Source organism: Sinohyriopsis cumingii, chromosome 8, assembly GCF_028554795.1.
Source record: "Sinohyriopsis cumingii isolate HCF-2022 chromosome 8, ASM2855479v2, whole genome shotgun sequence".
Lineage (NCBI taxonomy): Eukaryota > Metazoa > Mollusca > Bivalvia > Unionida > Unionidae > Sinohyriopsis > Sinohyriopsis cumingii.
The window spans coordinates 104,544,316-104,559,442 of NC_142968.1; the positions used below are offsets into that span (position 1 = coordinate 104,544,316).

The following is a 15,127-nucleotide window of genomic DNA, read 5'->3' on the forward strand; positions in this document are numbered from 1 at the left end:
ATGATACTGAAATTTCAACCACCGCAGTGTAATTCAAAATATGCACTTTAAAACGTCGACATAGGAAATAGAACTTTAAACCACCACTGTATAATTCAAGATATAAAATCTAAAATCTCTATCTAGAAAATGGAATTTGAAGGACATGCAATTTGATCCAACACGTGATAAAGGATTACTCGACATACGACATCGAAATTTCAACTGCAACTTTCTCATTGGACCAGCTTTTGTCCGGTACGGCACCTCGTAGGTAAGTTTGACAAAACGGAGCAGAGTAGAACGAAGCTGACCAGCCCAGGGACGAACAGAGCAGAACAAAATGGCAAAATGATATTAAGTTAACTCAGATTAAAAGTAATCTGATATATATATATATATATATATATATATATATATATATATATATATATATATATATATATATATATATATATATATATATATTTATATATAAACATCATTTTTTTGTGATGTGTGCTTATTCGTGAGGGAAAATGGACTCATGTGTGTAGGCAAGGCGATGGGTGCCGTTTACCTGCGGACCTGGGTTCGAATCTCCGTAGAGTACGAAGTAAAAATTCTCTAACCTGTATGACAGTATTATTTGTATTAAAATATTAATTCTGCCTACTATTATCAAGCATTCTTCTATAGGAATCCATAGGTGGCGCTTCCGTTCTGTCTGGTGAATATTTATAACTATCTCTCTCTCTCTCTCTCTCTCTCTCTCTCTCTCTCTCTGTATGTCTCTCTCTCTCTCTCTCTCTCTCTCTCTCTCTCTCTCTGCTATTTAGATAAATAAATCTTCAGTGTAAATTTTCCTGCCACTGACAATACCACTTAAACTGGTCTTCTCCAAAAAAATGTTGGGAAATAAAAAATATATTATTGAATGAAACATTTCGGTGTTATAAATACATATATTCTATACTTGATCCTTCCGTCTGGATAAATCATATCTTTTCCCATCGGAATAAACATGAATGGGGCTCGCAAGGGTTCGTAGATATAGAAAACATCCGGGTGCTGCTGTAATATATCCCCTGTGAGGGATGAACCACTACGAAAGTGGGTCTGGATCACCACAGCTGTAAAGTTGGGTCCTGGAATTTCGTTGTTTTCCGAGTTAAATCTAAGGGGTCCTTGCAGTTCTTCTAGAATCACCCTCTTCGACAGTCTTGCTGTGCAATATGAAAAAAACAACAACAATGTATCAAAAATAATAATCTCATAGTTTTGCCTAAATTTGTATACAATAAATTAGACAAATACAAATGCTGACAAATCAACAACCCCTGTGTCACCTTAACTACCTATCGGGACGCCTCGATAAAAAAAGTTTCATATTTGTTGACAACAATCCAAAATTTTGTTTGCCAATATGGTCAGTTACTATGTCTCACAAAGCACTCCAAAATCCTTTACCGGCAATTTATAACGCTATTTGTGGACCGTTAGGGATGGATATAACGGATGTACGAGTGCTCGGAAACTTGCATTTAGAATCATACTTGTCCGATTTGGCAAGTGGCTTGAAGAACACAACCTAATCGATTGAATTTTCAAGCGTTTTGAGTGTAAACATTTCACTTCATTTAGGATCAACATGAAAAATACTTGCCAATCAGTAATCGTTTGGCATCAGTAGATGCATCTTAAAGAAAAGTTTGTTGATAGTTCCTTTGGACTAGTGACCAATACTTCGCAGGTAGTGAATTTCACCACCTTTTACAAAAAAGGAAAAGGGATTTTAAAAGTTAATGTCTAGCTATTACTGTACCTACTATAGATTTTTCCATCTCTGTTTAATTGCTGAACTCTCCTCTCTGTGCTTGTTGCATGTATTAGATTTCGACATTTCTTTGGTTTTAGAATGTACACTTACGGGGGAGGGGGGCATGTATCACAAATGTGTACTGTTTCATCACAAGATGCATTAGCGTGCTAATGGGGCGGGGGGGGGGGACAGACGGGGCTGTTGCCTTGGGCGCCATAGGTCTTGGGCCATCATCTTCGACCTGGGCGACATTTACCCTCAGTACACCTCTGCCAACATATCCAGTGGCGTCACTAAGGTTGGTGTTACCCAGTGCGGTAACTCATGGTGTCACCTCCACGGACCTCCTAAACTGCACACAATTCAACAATTGTATAGACAGTCATTCTTGGTGTCACCCCGCACCCTCGCATCCCCCTAGGGACACCACTAAATATGTCCTGTCGTTAACTTCGTTAGTTCAATTTCATAGGTAGATCTCAAAAATGAAACTTACTAAATAATGTATGTCATTCAAGCGCCAAGGAAAGCTAGAAAATAGAAGAAAACAGTGAAAAAAGTGAAAATTCATAATTTACATACTGTTGCATTATATTTCCATTTAGAAATTAGATACGACACATGGCCATGGGCGCCTCAATTTCACCTTTAAACATGTTTTGGCCTACAACCGTAAAACGTAATAGCTGACTATGGAGGGGATTACCGCCATAATTATATGTGTGTATTTCCCAATCTTCCTTGATGCATTATTGTAAATGGCTGCTTGCAAGTGCTACTTTCATAATTCTATCAATGTATATTGTATTTTCATGACACAAATTGGACGTGGCAGTTTGCAAGTGCTAATTTCCTTCTGCATTTTTGTAAATGACTGGTTGCAAGTGCTACATTCATAATTCTAGTCATGAATTTTTCATTTTTCATTGATCCAAGCTGTAAATGGTTGCTTGCAAGTTTTTCCATCTACCTTCCTTCTGCGTCATTGCATCTTGCGATTTGCCAACTACTGAATTGATTCTGTAGTTTGTCGTATGACAAACTCTATGTCAGTTATTACAAGTTTTGTATATTCTGTTTATAAACTTTACAATTACATCATTCTAACTACTGTTTCATACAGATTTTGCCTTGCAACAATGTAAATACTAAGTTTTATTAGCATAGTCTTTGTTGTCCAACTCGTGTCGCCATCCATTGTCATAATAACATACTAGAGATTAACATGGCATTATGACAACAGATGGCGCTCTAAATTTCTAAAGTTTTTCCTTTACCAGAAACAATGAATGCTCCCCACGGAGCTTTACGACATTCATTTTGTGTCGATAACTCTTTCAGTCCCATTTTGAAGGTGCACGTTTGCAACAAAGTTTTAATCGTCTCTAAAACCATGTGCTTTTTCGAAGATCTAAGTGATTTAAAGCACCTTACGAAAACAAAAACGCATACAGTACAGCAAGTTGGTCCATCTTTTTCAACCCCAGTTTTGACGCACTTAAGTATTTACCTTCACCGTTTAATAAATATACTTCTTAGTGATATCTCTCATTACTTTGGAAACATTAGTTATTTTAGCATTGTATTGTATTGTACGTCACCCATTTTGACGCACCTCGCATACATCTGTCTTTTCCTGTGATACTCTTGTACATAAGCTCCCGCGAAAATAAAATATTTCAGAGCAACATCAATAGCACATAAAAAAAATGTTTATAGGTAAAATGACATTTAAAAAATTAAGCATTCCTTAAAGGTGTTCTTGTTCTCATCACGGTCTTCATTTTTGAACATATTTTGCCGCAAAAACCGAAATAATCAAACTGAGGAAAATCATGATCGTATCATGATAAAAATGTTTACTTGCGATTAGAAAGATTAGATTTAGTGTACAATTGTTTTGCAATACTTATTTTGCATTGTTAATGTACAGAACCTCACCATTTGAATGTATTTATTTAAAAAAAAAAAAAAACCGGCTTTAAAACTGGTTTGCATCCTTTAAAACGTTTGTCTCTAAAAGTATAAATATATACTCAGAGACAAAAGATGTTACAGGAGATTTTACTTTTATCTATTTTAATTCTTACCATTATCAAACTAATTAAAATTACTAATTTGGTTCACGAATTTTAAAAATATAAATATAGCACCCTTGTGTTCTATTTATTCAGCTGCTCTTTGTCACATTCAAGATTTTTTAAAAAAAGCTTTAAAGAATTATTGATATATGAATGTAGTGACATACGATTATGACTTGTTAATTGTGCTGCTCTTTGCAGTATGAAAGTAGTTTAGTGAATTATCTATGATCCAAGAAAGAAAGAGAGAGAGAATTCACAAAAACTGCATATTTCATTAAGTTGTTGTTGTTATTCTAGGGTTTAACGCCATTTTTCAGCACAAGATAGGCTATACATGGAGGCCAGTATAACTGGTGGAGGAAGAACCCTGGAAAACCCAGGAAAGAGCCACTGACCCACGAGGTGATAAATACCAATATGGGGAGAAAAAAATCCTCACCTGATCTTACTTGATAATTATACAATGCAGGATTTTACTGGTCACTGTCCTTTTTAAGGTTTGATTCATTATAATTGTATACATGTATCCTGGGTAGGTGAGAGTGTTTTCGGACAGTCTTGAGCTAGCCCCATTATTTTCAGGGGGACAGATAGAAAAATTAAACTGTTGGATGTCTAATTCATGCATAAGTTGTTGGAAATAATCAAACATAAAATTTGCTGGACAGATCTGGGGAGGCAAGCAAGTGTTACAAACATTGCGTTTACTTTTAGAACGGTTTTTGCTTTAATATTCTTAAAATGAACAGACTATGGAAATCTTGAGGACGCACACATTATGGTCAACAAGTATTGGTTGTTTGACTTGGTATTAGGTAAAGAACCGACAGTCTACCATTTTTCTGTTAAATGGCTTGTCAAATGATCATATGCAGGAATAGGTTGCAGATGTGTCTTAGATATCTTCTGATTGGGATTTCCTACCATTTGACAAGAGTGTTAAGATCTATGGTACTTATAAACCTCACTTTTAATTTTCGGCAAATAAAAATGATTCAGAATTTTGTGATAAGTCTTACTGACACCAAAATGACCAGCGTAAGGAGTTTTATGGGCTAGACTATGCATTTCCTGTCTATATGACTTAGGAACAACAATTTGATTGCTCACTGACCACTCATGAGGTACATCAGTTGTCTCCATTTTCTCATAATGACCCCATTTTTCACAAAGTAATAGACTGGTACTTGTGTGGCTTTAATTTCTAAAACCCAGTATTGTGTCTTCTCTGAGGAATAATAGTACTTGGTGGCCTATAACTCACATTAAATTACTTGCATGCTTATAAAGTAGCTGTTACTTTCTGCTCAAATATAGTATAACTGCAGTCAGAAATTGGCTAGTGGTTTCTATAATTCTGTGAAGAAACTAACTTACTTATGAATCTCTCTCTCTCTCTCTCTCTCTCTCTCTTCTAAGACATTTAAATCATGGAATTTACCTTATCCATTGTTCCAAGGCACATACATTAGGGATAAGAGGCCAAATTTACAATTTCATGTCAGGTTTATAAATATAATAGTTTTGTGAGGGTCAATGTATCAGAAATAACAAATTAGCAAATAAAATATAATCCTGTTCATGGTTTTTCGCTCATAGCAAGTGCAAACAACTTGTTTTTATTGCTCACAACAACAACAAAAAAAAATCATCAAAAAGTGAGCATTTTTGTACAGTATATATGTTGAATACAGATCAAGTAATGGAATGTGTTTGGAGATAAATTCTTGACACAGACACTAGGGAATATAACCTGACTGTTATTGAGTCATAATTTACAAATGTATGTGGTACTCAAAAGGTAATGTGTCTTGGCCAATCCAGAATTTACAGTTTTAATTCCTCAGAATTTGCAATGATGAGTGTAAGTCCAATCCAAAAGCCAGATTATGTGAAAAAGCTTGTCTTCATTCATGTTTTATTTATGCGAAAGTGAAAAACAAAAGGGATTGGCAAATAAATCTATTAGAACATTGTAACAATAAAATCAAGGTATTTGTTCCTTATAATTGCCTACCTGTATGTTTATTTTTATTTCAGACTAATTCATCTAACAATATTGTTTTTATGAATGCCGGTTTAATTTAAACTTTTTTCCTCTTATATTTCCTATGAAAAGTTAAACATAGGACTGTATATGGTTTTTATTTATTTATTTTGCTTTATTGCATAGTTGTATTGTGCTGATATTTTTGTGTCATGACAGTAATATCTTATATTTTAAACAGGACAAAATAATGATAAAATTACAGACAAATGAAGATGTTTATGAGGGGTGGTGGGGGTGATGGATGCTACAACAGCTGTGACTAGCCTTATAAACGTTACAAGGTTTTTAGAAAATTATGTGGGGTGTGCGTGTGTCTTATTCTTCTAACAGAAAACAATCACATCTGTAGAAGATACATGTAAAAATTTGTATTAATCTTTTTAACTACTACATTAATTTCATATCCACATATATCAAACACTCTTAGTACTGCATGGTAGCAGTAATAATACAAACAAATTGAGTTGGTTACTCGTAGCAGTATCAACGTTACTGATATCCAATATATTATACTTTTACAATTACTACCAAATGAGTCTGATGTTTTATCAGTGAGGTACCATGCAATCAGTTATCTTATCTGTACTATAAATACCAACATACCTATCCGACCTCACCCACATCTACACACCAGCAAGATACTTACGCTCCTCTTCTGACAATCGTATACTCATTATTCCCACTATGAAAACAAAGTCATACGGACAGCGTTCTTTTGCATACCAGGGCCCAGCAACGTGAAATGATTGCCCACTGAACTTAGACACAAAGACACAGTGATCACATTCAAGAGGGCTCTCAAAACTCACTTATTTCGACTGCAAAAACAAACTTAAAGACCTAACATTGTTTCCTACCTTAAATATTCTAATTTTTTAATAATGTTTTCTAATTTCATGGTGTTTGTTTTTGTAATCATATCATTATATGTTTTTTATCTTATAGGTGTTGTCTAATGTTGTAAAGCGCTTAGAGCTTCTAAAGATTAGGCGCTATACAAAGTCCTCATTATTATTACTATTATAAATATCGCTATAATTGATAGATGAATACGGTTTTAACTAATAAAAAAATGTAGTTTCCAGTTTGATCTGTCAAAATAAAGTATCTCATAACTGTATGGAAATGTTCTTTATGTTTACATATATAAAAAATATTTCCTACTCTTAGAATTTCTTTTTTATATAATGAAATAAGTTCATATTTTTTGTAGCATATATGCTTTATATTTGATGTCCTTGTTTCAAGTCATTCGCCTCTTGCTGTTGTATTGGAATAGGATATTTAAAATGAAATTGGAGATATGACATAATTGTCACAGACAACTATTGACAATACTTGCTGGTTATTGCATAATCATCCATGCCATACATATATAAGACTTCTGTATAATTTGACTATTTACCTTACTTCTTGTTATATATATATATATATATATATATATATATATATATATATATATATATATATATATATATATATATATATATATATATATATATATATATATATATATATATATATATATATTGTATATAAACTGCCACTGTAAACTGCATATTAACAGTAAAATTTAATTACATAGGGTTGAGAGAATAAACAAAATCCTCATCTCTGTAATGTACTCTATCCCTCTCTCTCTCTCTCTCTCTCTCTCTCTCGTGAATAAAGAAATTACAGTATGGCCTCGAGGTGGAATTATCTGCACTTTGCTCAAACCTAATGAGGTCTTTACTGCTACAAAAAGCAGAATTTGCACTGCGCTCTAAAATAATAAATATGCTCTAAACTGATAACATTGTGAATGAGAATTTATAAACAAATTAGGGCCTTAAATCTTGCTTGTAAGCGTCTACCCTATTCTGCCACCGTGTGGTAGCGGTAAATTAAACAGACAAAATGTTCAAATAAAATGGGATGGGAAGGGTTAACGGAAATATAACGTTGTGTAAATACATCTAATTGTATAAAATGTGATACATTTAATTTATTTTGTGCTACTTGCAGGCCACTTCTCTTCCGAATGTTAATACTCTGAGACATCAGCTGCTGTAATTTAATTCGAATGATATTTTAAATAAGACGCCCAAACATGCCGTAAAGTGGTATAACCTCTTGTTGCTAGGGTCAGGGTAGTAGTGGTATTGTCAGAAATTGACGTGTCACAGCGCCATCTGTTGTCATAATGAGGCATTATTTTATGCTAACTTCCTTGATTCTAACTTGCAACCTGCTTAATGCTACATCATAGTCATGATTTTGGAAGGTGCAATTTGTGAAACTTGTGTTATAGCAAGTTTACAAATGGAATGTTAAAACTTATAATAACTGACATAGCATTTGCCATACGACAAACTACAGAATCAATTCAGTAGTTGGCAAATTGCAAGATACAAGGACGCAGAAGGAAAGTAGATCTAGGCACTTTCAAGCAGCCATTTACAGCTTGCATCAATGAAGAATAGAAATTTCATGACTAGAATTATGAATGTAGCACTTGCAAGCAGCCATTTACAATGGATCATTAAGGAAGATTAGAAAATACATGCATAGAATGATGGCGGTAATCCCCCTCCACAGCTGACGACTACATGTTTGGCCAGGTACGGCTTAGGAAACGCGGGTCCCGATTTTGATCATTTTGGCGGTGGTTTGGAAATAAACTTTTAAACAGGTTTTATATGATGTAGAACTTCAAATTTTCTTCCATCGTTTTAAAATCTCTCTCTCTCTCTCTCTCTCTCTCTCTCTCTCTCTCTCTCTATATATATATATATATATATATATATATATATATATATATATATATATATATATATATATATATATATATATATATAAGGTGCGGGGACCTGCGAGCATGGGTCTGTTTTGGGCCAAATCGGTCCAATGGACCTAAGGCGGACCCGTGATTGCCTCCCACCCACCCAAATCATAAATCACCTCCTGTACCAGGCTCCTCTGGTTCTTTTTTGCGTGTATAATTTTGCATGCATGCGTGTGTGCGTGAGAGAGTACCTTTTGGTTCAAGAACTGTGTACACAAATGCCGTCAGCATAAAGGCGAGGATAAGGCACAGAGGAATTTGGAGATCTCTGCTATGTAACATGCGCATAGTGCTGAAATGAAAAGAACAACTTGGTTGCTCCCTTACACAGTTTAACATAAAAGCACATGATAATAACCTTTCTTTTTATTCCAGACTGTACATACATGCATTATATATATATATATATATATATATATATATATATATATATATATATAAAGAGACTGAGATAGGGAGACTGAGAGACAGACAGAGAGACAGACACAGAAGGAGCTAAACTTCGATAAACTTCAAACACACAACGAAATCACTGAATTAATACCTCAGTCCGAGTATTAAACATTTTCGTGTCTGTCATTGCTGAAATAAAGTAAATTATGAGCCTGCATCATTCCGACTTATCGCTTAGTCAGCGTATTGAACATTTTCGTGTCGATCATCGCTGAAAGAAATTGAAATATGAACCCGCATCCTTCCGACTTATCGAAGTTTGACAGTATACTGAGTGAAAAAGCTCGAAATGAGAAAGTTGAGACTAGACCAGGTGGCTAATTAATCATAAGAGTATAACAATGGATATACACTTATCTTGGTCTCGATGAACAAATTTTTTTATATACCTAAATAGAAGATAATGACCACATTTAGGTATATTGTCAGTCGTAGTAGATTTTGATGGCCTTGCTCGATCCAATCAGTTTACAAGCAATTTAGACTCAGCCGGAAAATAAGGCTATGTTTATAAAGCAGTTATTATGTCAATTAAATTAGTATTCAAAGAGATCTGGTATGCGTTTGAAAATATTGTCCTTCATCATACGTAAGGGTCAAAGAATGTGCTGGTGTTGCACCACTGGAAAATTCAAGACGAGTTTCTGGGGAGTGAAAATGACAATAGAACATGAATCCTCAGTGAACAGTTATGTCTACCTTCAGAAGACAGGAGAGCAGCTGTCTTCCTAACAAAGACTACGGCCTCTATCCTGGGATGAAAAACATCACCGTTGACCAGAAAGGTGTCTTGAAGCTGTTCAAAGAACCAAATTCGTGTAAAGCTTCATAGATTTCCATATTCATTCTCATAGCAGATGCCGGTCAGTTCGCTCCATTTCTAACCAAGATTAGTACTACTTGGTATCCACATGCAACAAAGCGGACATTCTTGCCAGCAAACAACCGTCCATTCTCCTACTCCAACTCATGCTATATCTTCTAAATATGGTCCATTTCACTTTCATGAAGTACATCAACAAGCATGGAATTCTCTGTAACAGTCAGCATGGGTTCCGAAAGGAGTGTTCGTTTGATTAGCAGCAGATTGTCACCATTCAAGAGATACTAAAAAAAATTCTCCTAAGGCGACACAAGTGGATGTAATCCTATCTGAGGAATAGTACTTAGAGAATTATGTCATTCTAACAAGATCTAAACAGTAAGTCGTTCTGAAAGGGTCCCGCTTATGAAGAATACATGTTGTTTCGGGTGTTTAACACGGCACCGTCCTTAGCCCATCGCTCTTTCCAATCTTCATCAATGATCTCCAAAAAGCTGTAGGATTCTCAAATGCTAGACTCTTTGCTGAAGACTATCTACTTTTCAGAACAATAACTACCAGACATCATAGCAACCATCTCACAAAAAACATCATATCGCTTGATGAATGATACGTAACGTTGCAGATGAGCTTCAGTCCTAACAAGTGCACATATATCAGGATTGTACCCACTAAGCGGAAACAGCTCATTCAGTCTTCATAATCCATACATGGGTATACATTTGAGGTACTTGATTGATGCATCAACCGTGGAGTCACCATTACAAACAACGTAATCTGTACGAAGCACACCAGGACATGGCAGGTTCAGTAAATGAGGCCTTAGGTTTCCTTTTAAGAAACGACAAATATTATACCATTAGAATAAAGGCAATAATTTACCCCACCATGACAAGGTCAGCTCTCGAATAACTTCAACAATGGGACCCACACTTCCATAAGGACAGCAAAGCTTTCGAGAAGGTACAAAGGAGAAAAGGCGGGTATGTCTTCGAGATATGTATATGTATATATATATATATATATATATATATATATATATATATATATATATATATATATATATATATATATATATATATATAGGGGCCCCGAGTTGCTAAGTGGACTAAAGCGCTCTCCGGTAGGGATCACTGCCATCTCACCTCTGTCTGCGCCGGTTCGAGTCTCGGATTCAGCCAATGTGGGTATGTGAGAAAGCTTGCCAGTAGCTTCTCGTGGGTCGGCGGTTCTTTCCGATGTTTTCCCAGGTTCTTCCTCCACCATTAATACTGGTCGCCATGTATAGCACATCGTGTGCTAAACAATGGCGTTAAACTCCACAACAACAACAACCATACATACATACATATATATATAAATAATTTTCCCTGTTTTCCTCACTGGTTGTAATGACAGTTTAAATATGACCTTTTAAAAGTTCTTAATTTTCTTTATTTTAGTGTATGGGAAATGCGTGTAATCTGTGTTATATTATACAGCTTTACATTACGTGCATATGTGAAAAAAAATATGCTAACTCCGCATGATCATTTTCTGTTCCAGGACATCAGAGACACATTCTAAAACAATAAAGCTGATAGCTTTATTTTATTTCGTTTTATACATCCTTAAAACCTGTCACTCTCTCAGATGTTCATAAAGTCTATATAGATCGCCTGGTGTCAGGATAAGTGACTGAATTATACATGATGATAATGTCTACGGCATGATGCCCAGTGCTTTAAGACATCACTATAAACTGCCATACTGCAAACATCGTAGCGATATGACTAACAAATTGTTAAAGCTATGTTATAAATCCAAATCACACTCACCGAAGTACCATCAGAACAGTATACATGAAACACGAGAGGCAATAAAACATGTATTAAACAATGAATGGAGTTTGAGACGAAAGTAACAATTAAATTTTTAAACAATAACTATAATTATTAACGAACTAATTAAATCATGTAATTGTATTTATCATATTAATACGTCCAATTAGTGCTAAATGAATATAATTTCCTAAATTTCTTACCTCAGTGGATTTCGTAGAATTAAGTAATAAATTTAAACATATCACGGCCGTTCCAAAACAATAATTTATATGCTTCTCATGGAAAGCGATACTCATCTTCCAGCACGTTACATAAGATACAAGTCCTTTGATCCATAGGATGCAATGTGTTCTCTTTTATTTCCCTGATTCAATTTGCAAAGCATATTTTTATTTTTTCTCAGAAAGTAGTAGTCCATTTCTTAGAAGTATTAATATTAAAAAATGATTAGTTATACTTTCATGTCAAAATTTATCGCGCAATAAGAACTCGGTAGTCTTACAAGAAAAGAATCAAAACAATCATAACTGTGACTGATTGCATAATGAATAATCAATTGGATTTCTACCTCTCGTGTTTGGAAAATTAAATTCCCACTAATTTAATCATTGCACACTCGTCTGTTAGTTATTCTCTGTAATGTGTTCTTGCAGAACTCTAAAAGTGCATGGTAGCATGCGTTGAACTGAACGTTGTCCCGTAAGACTCGTAGTAAGAAATGATCCGGTATGTCTTTGCCTGGTAACATTATACCTGTGAACTTGTTATCGTCTGCTACGAAATCATGTATTGTAACAGTCGTGGAACTATCGATAAGTGTTAGGTGCCCATTCAGTCTTTCAAATACACTAAGATCAATAATGATCTTAACTTTAGCCTTCGGAAACACCCACAACACACCCACACACAACACACGCCAACACCCCACATCCAGACACCCTACACCCCACACATTATATGCAGCCCCAAACGGCAGAATACGGCAGTTTAGCACATAAGGGTGAGGATGGGGATCGCTGCAAAAGAGTTGCCAAAAATTGTGGAGCTTTTTGATGGTTTTCATCTCTAGATAACTAAGTAACAATCCTGTTAGCGATGTCATCGTCATCTTCGAACGTGAAGGATTTACAACTAAAACATATGTACCTACAGTGACACTTGTCTACAACGAAGAGTCGAGAAATTAAATCATTCTGTCACGGTGTTTTTAAAATAGTTTTGTGCTCGACCAAGTCGTCAGGTCTAATGGGTGTAAGTGCTAAGCTAATTGCAAAGAAAATAAATATCACAGCAGTTTATATACGTCTGAATTCAAAATGAGTGAAAATACTAAAATGCTTAAAGTTACTTACCAGGATATTACACACTGATATTGAAAATACGGTCCTTTAATCCAGTAAAACGCCACAGTAAACAAACCTATAAACTTCCTCCTTCCGATTGAAATGGTTCTTAAGTTGTTTATACACACTCTTACAGTAGCAAGATTATAATTTACAGACCGCTATCAGCTGTTGTGTTGTAGTGTAATTACCCAATATACACCCAGTTTACATCACATCAATCGATCCCATTTTCTTCACAAAGTAGATCATATCTTCGTGAATAATTAGGTGAGTTTGCGTGCGTCTGTGTGCGTCTGCGTGAGTGTATTCACAAGGAATATTGTCAGGTCAGAGACTTTTAATTCGTCATACGAACCAGTTTTCGGCTACGGCAGTCACCATCACCAGCTCCATCATTAGTAACATCCATATATTTTCATACTCCTCGGAAAATGGATAAGCTGAATCAGCTTTATTATTATCCCCTTTGTAGTCACATCATTCCTACCACCTCCAGCAACTGTATAATATTCCTAAAACTCGCGATTTTAAAAACCCCATAAAGATCCTATGCTAAATAAAATCGGAGACATTTTACAAGTAAGACGATGGCAATTGCGTCCCGGATGCTACTTTGATGAAGATCAACGTGGATCATAAACAGACCGATTCAGCACAAAATCATTTACTGTGAAAATAATGGTGAACACATGCACACAGGTCTGGGAGAAAATGAGCAGCCACTGACGTATATCAAGGTCAAAATTTAACCTCGAACCCATCAAGCAGTCAAACAAGTAAACACGTAGTAGAAAGCAAACAAAACGTAGTCCTCAGATGAACATTGTAAGTCAACAAAATAATCGGTCTGTCTACTTTGTTGAATCAAATAGTGGTTTTCATATGGAAAAGAAATCTCAGGTGGTATTAAAAATAAAAAGACATAAACAATTGAATACAAGCATTACACGAGTTACCTTATCAAACGAAGAAGTAAAGTCCTTTCTACATAATAATAGGACACTAGGATCTGGATAATGGCATCATGTACCTATGTATATGTTGTCGCTGAATAAAACAACTACTTTCTGTTGACAATACTGTAATTGCTTATTACCAGGATGTTAGTAACAATAAATTTTCGAAATTATGATACAAACCGTTTGATGCTATACAAGTCTTAAATCGGGTAATGTGACGCAGAGAAAGAACAGACCCTTTTTTAAAATTCAATTGCAGTTCAATTATTTTTTAAAATTGCAGAAGGAACGGCAAAATCTTAAAATCTTATCATTATAATAATCATCGTTAAATTCTAAGCGATTCCACCGCGTTTCAAAATTGTGTCTTATCATATAATGAACATAGAGGCCGAAAAAAAAATAGGTTCAGAGAGTATTGTTGGACATGAGGATGTTGATGACAAAAATGAGAATGTTGTATTTGAAGGTGTAGTTAGACGTAGAACAAGGCGCTTTTATGTGGGTGGCATTGGCGTCAAATCTACTGCTGAAGGCCTCGGTAAATTCTTGAAAGAATACGATATAGATCCGTTATCCATAAAGTTTATCCACAGTAGACGTAATTGTCTATCGGCCAAGCTGACTGTATATAATTCAGACTGCGACACTGTTGAAAATGATGTAACATGGCCAAAAGGTGTTTATGTAAGAAGGTGGTATGGGAATCAATCTTGGCGAGACAGGTTTAGCAATCGCGATCAGGAGGCAAATGAAGGTGCAGGATGCGATATTCTGTGACTAGGGTGACAGTTAATTGTTCATAAATTTGCCATTATGTTCTGTCGTAAGTTAATGTGTTTTGTCATCTTTGTCATTTTAGTCCTGCTTTCACGATGCATAAGTATTAATATGCCTATATTGCAAGTTAATATGAATCTTAATATACTGACCTGGAATGTTAGAGGAATTATGTCCTCTGCTCTTAGCTTTAGTGCAATGC

At 35.2% G+C, this 15,127-nt stretch overlaps 1 protein-coding gene across 3 annotated transcripts in view; it reads right to left on the bottom strand.

The window, feature by feature from the left end:
* Positions 1-15,127, bottom strand: part of LOC149794295 (carbohydrate sulfotransferase 1-like) — a 46,252-nt gene that overhangs the window by 5,718 nt on the left and 25,407 nt on the right. The window contains exons 1-3 of one of the 3 annotated variants that reach the window (XM_089968453.1): positions 13,193-13,796; positions 8,933-9,033; positions 935-1,184 (exon numbers count right to left, since the gene is read on the bottom strand). In XM_089968453.1, coding sequence (XP_089824579.1) covers positions 935-1,184; positions 8,933-9,029 — 347 coding nt within the window. In that variant the 5' untranslated portion in view covers positions 9,030-9,033; positions 13,193-13,796. Of the gene's footprint in view, positions 1-921; positions 1,185-8,932; positions 9,034-13,192; positions 13,797-15,127 lie in introns of those variants that run through there. The other 2 variants (XM_089968452.1, XM_089968454.1) reach the window with 2 other exon arrangements.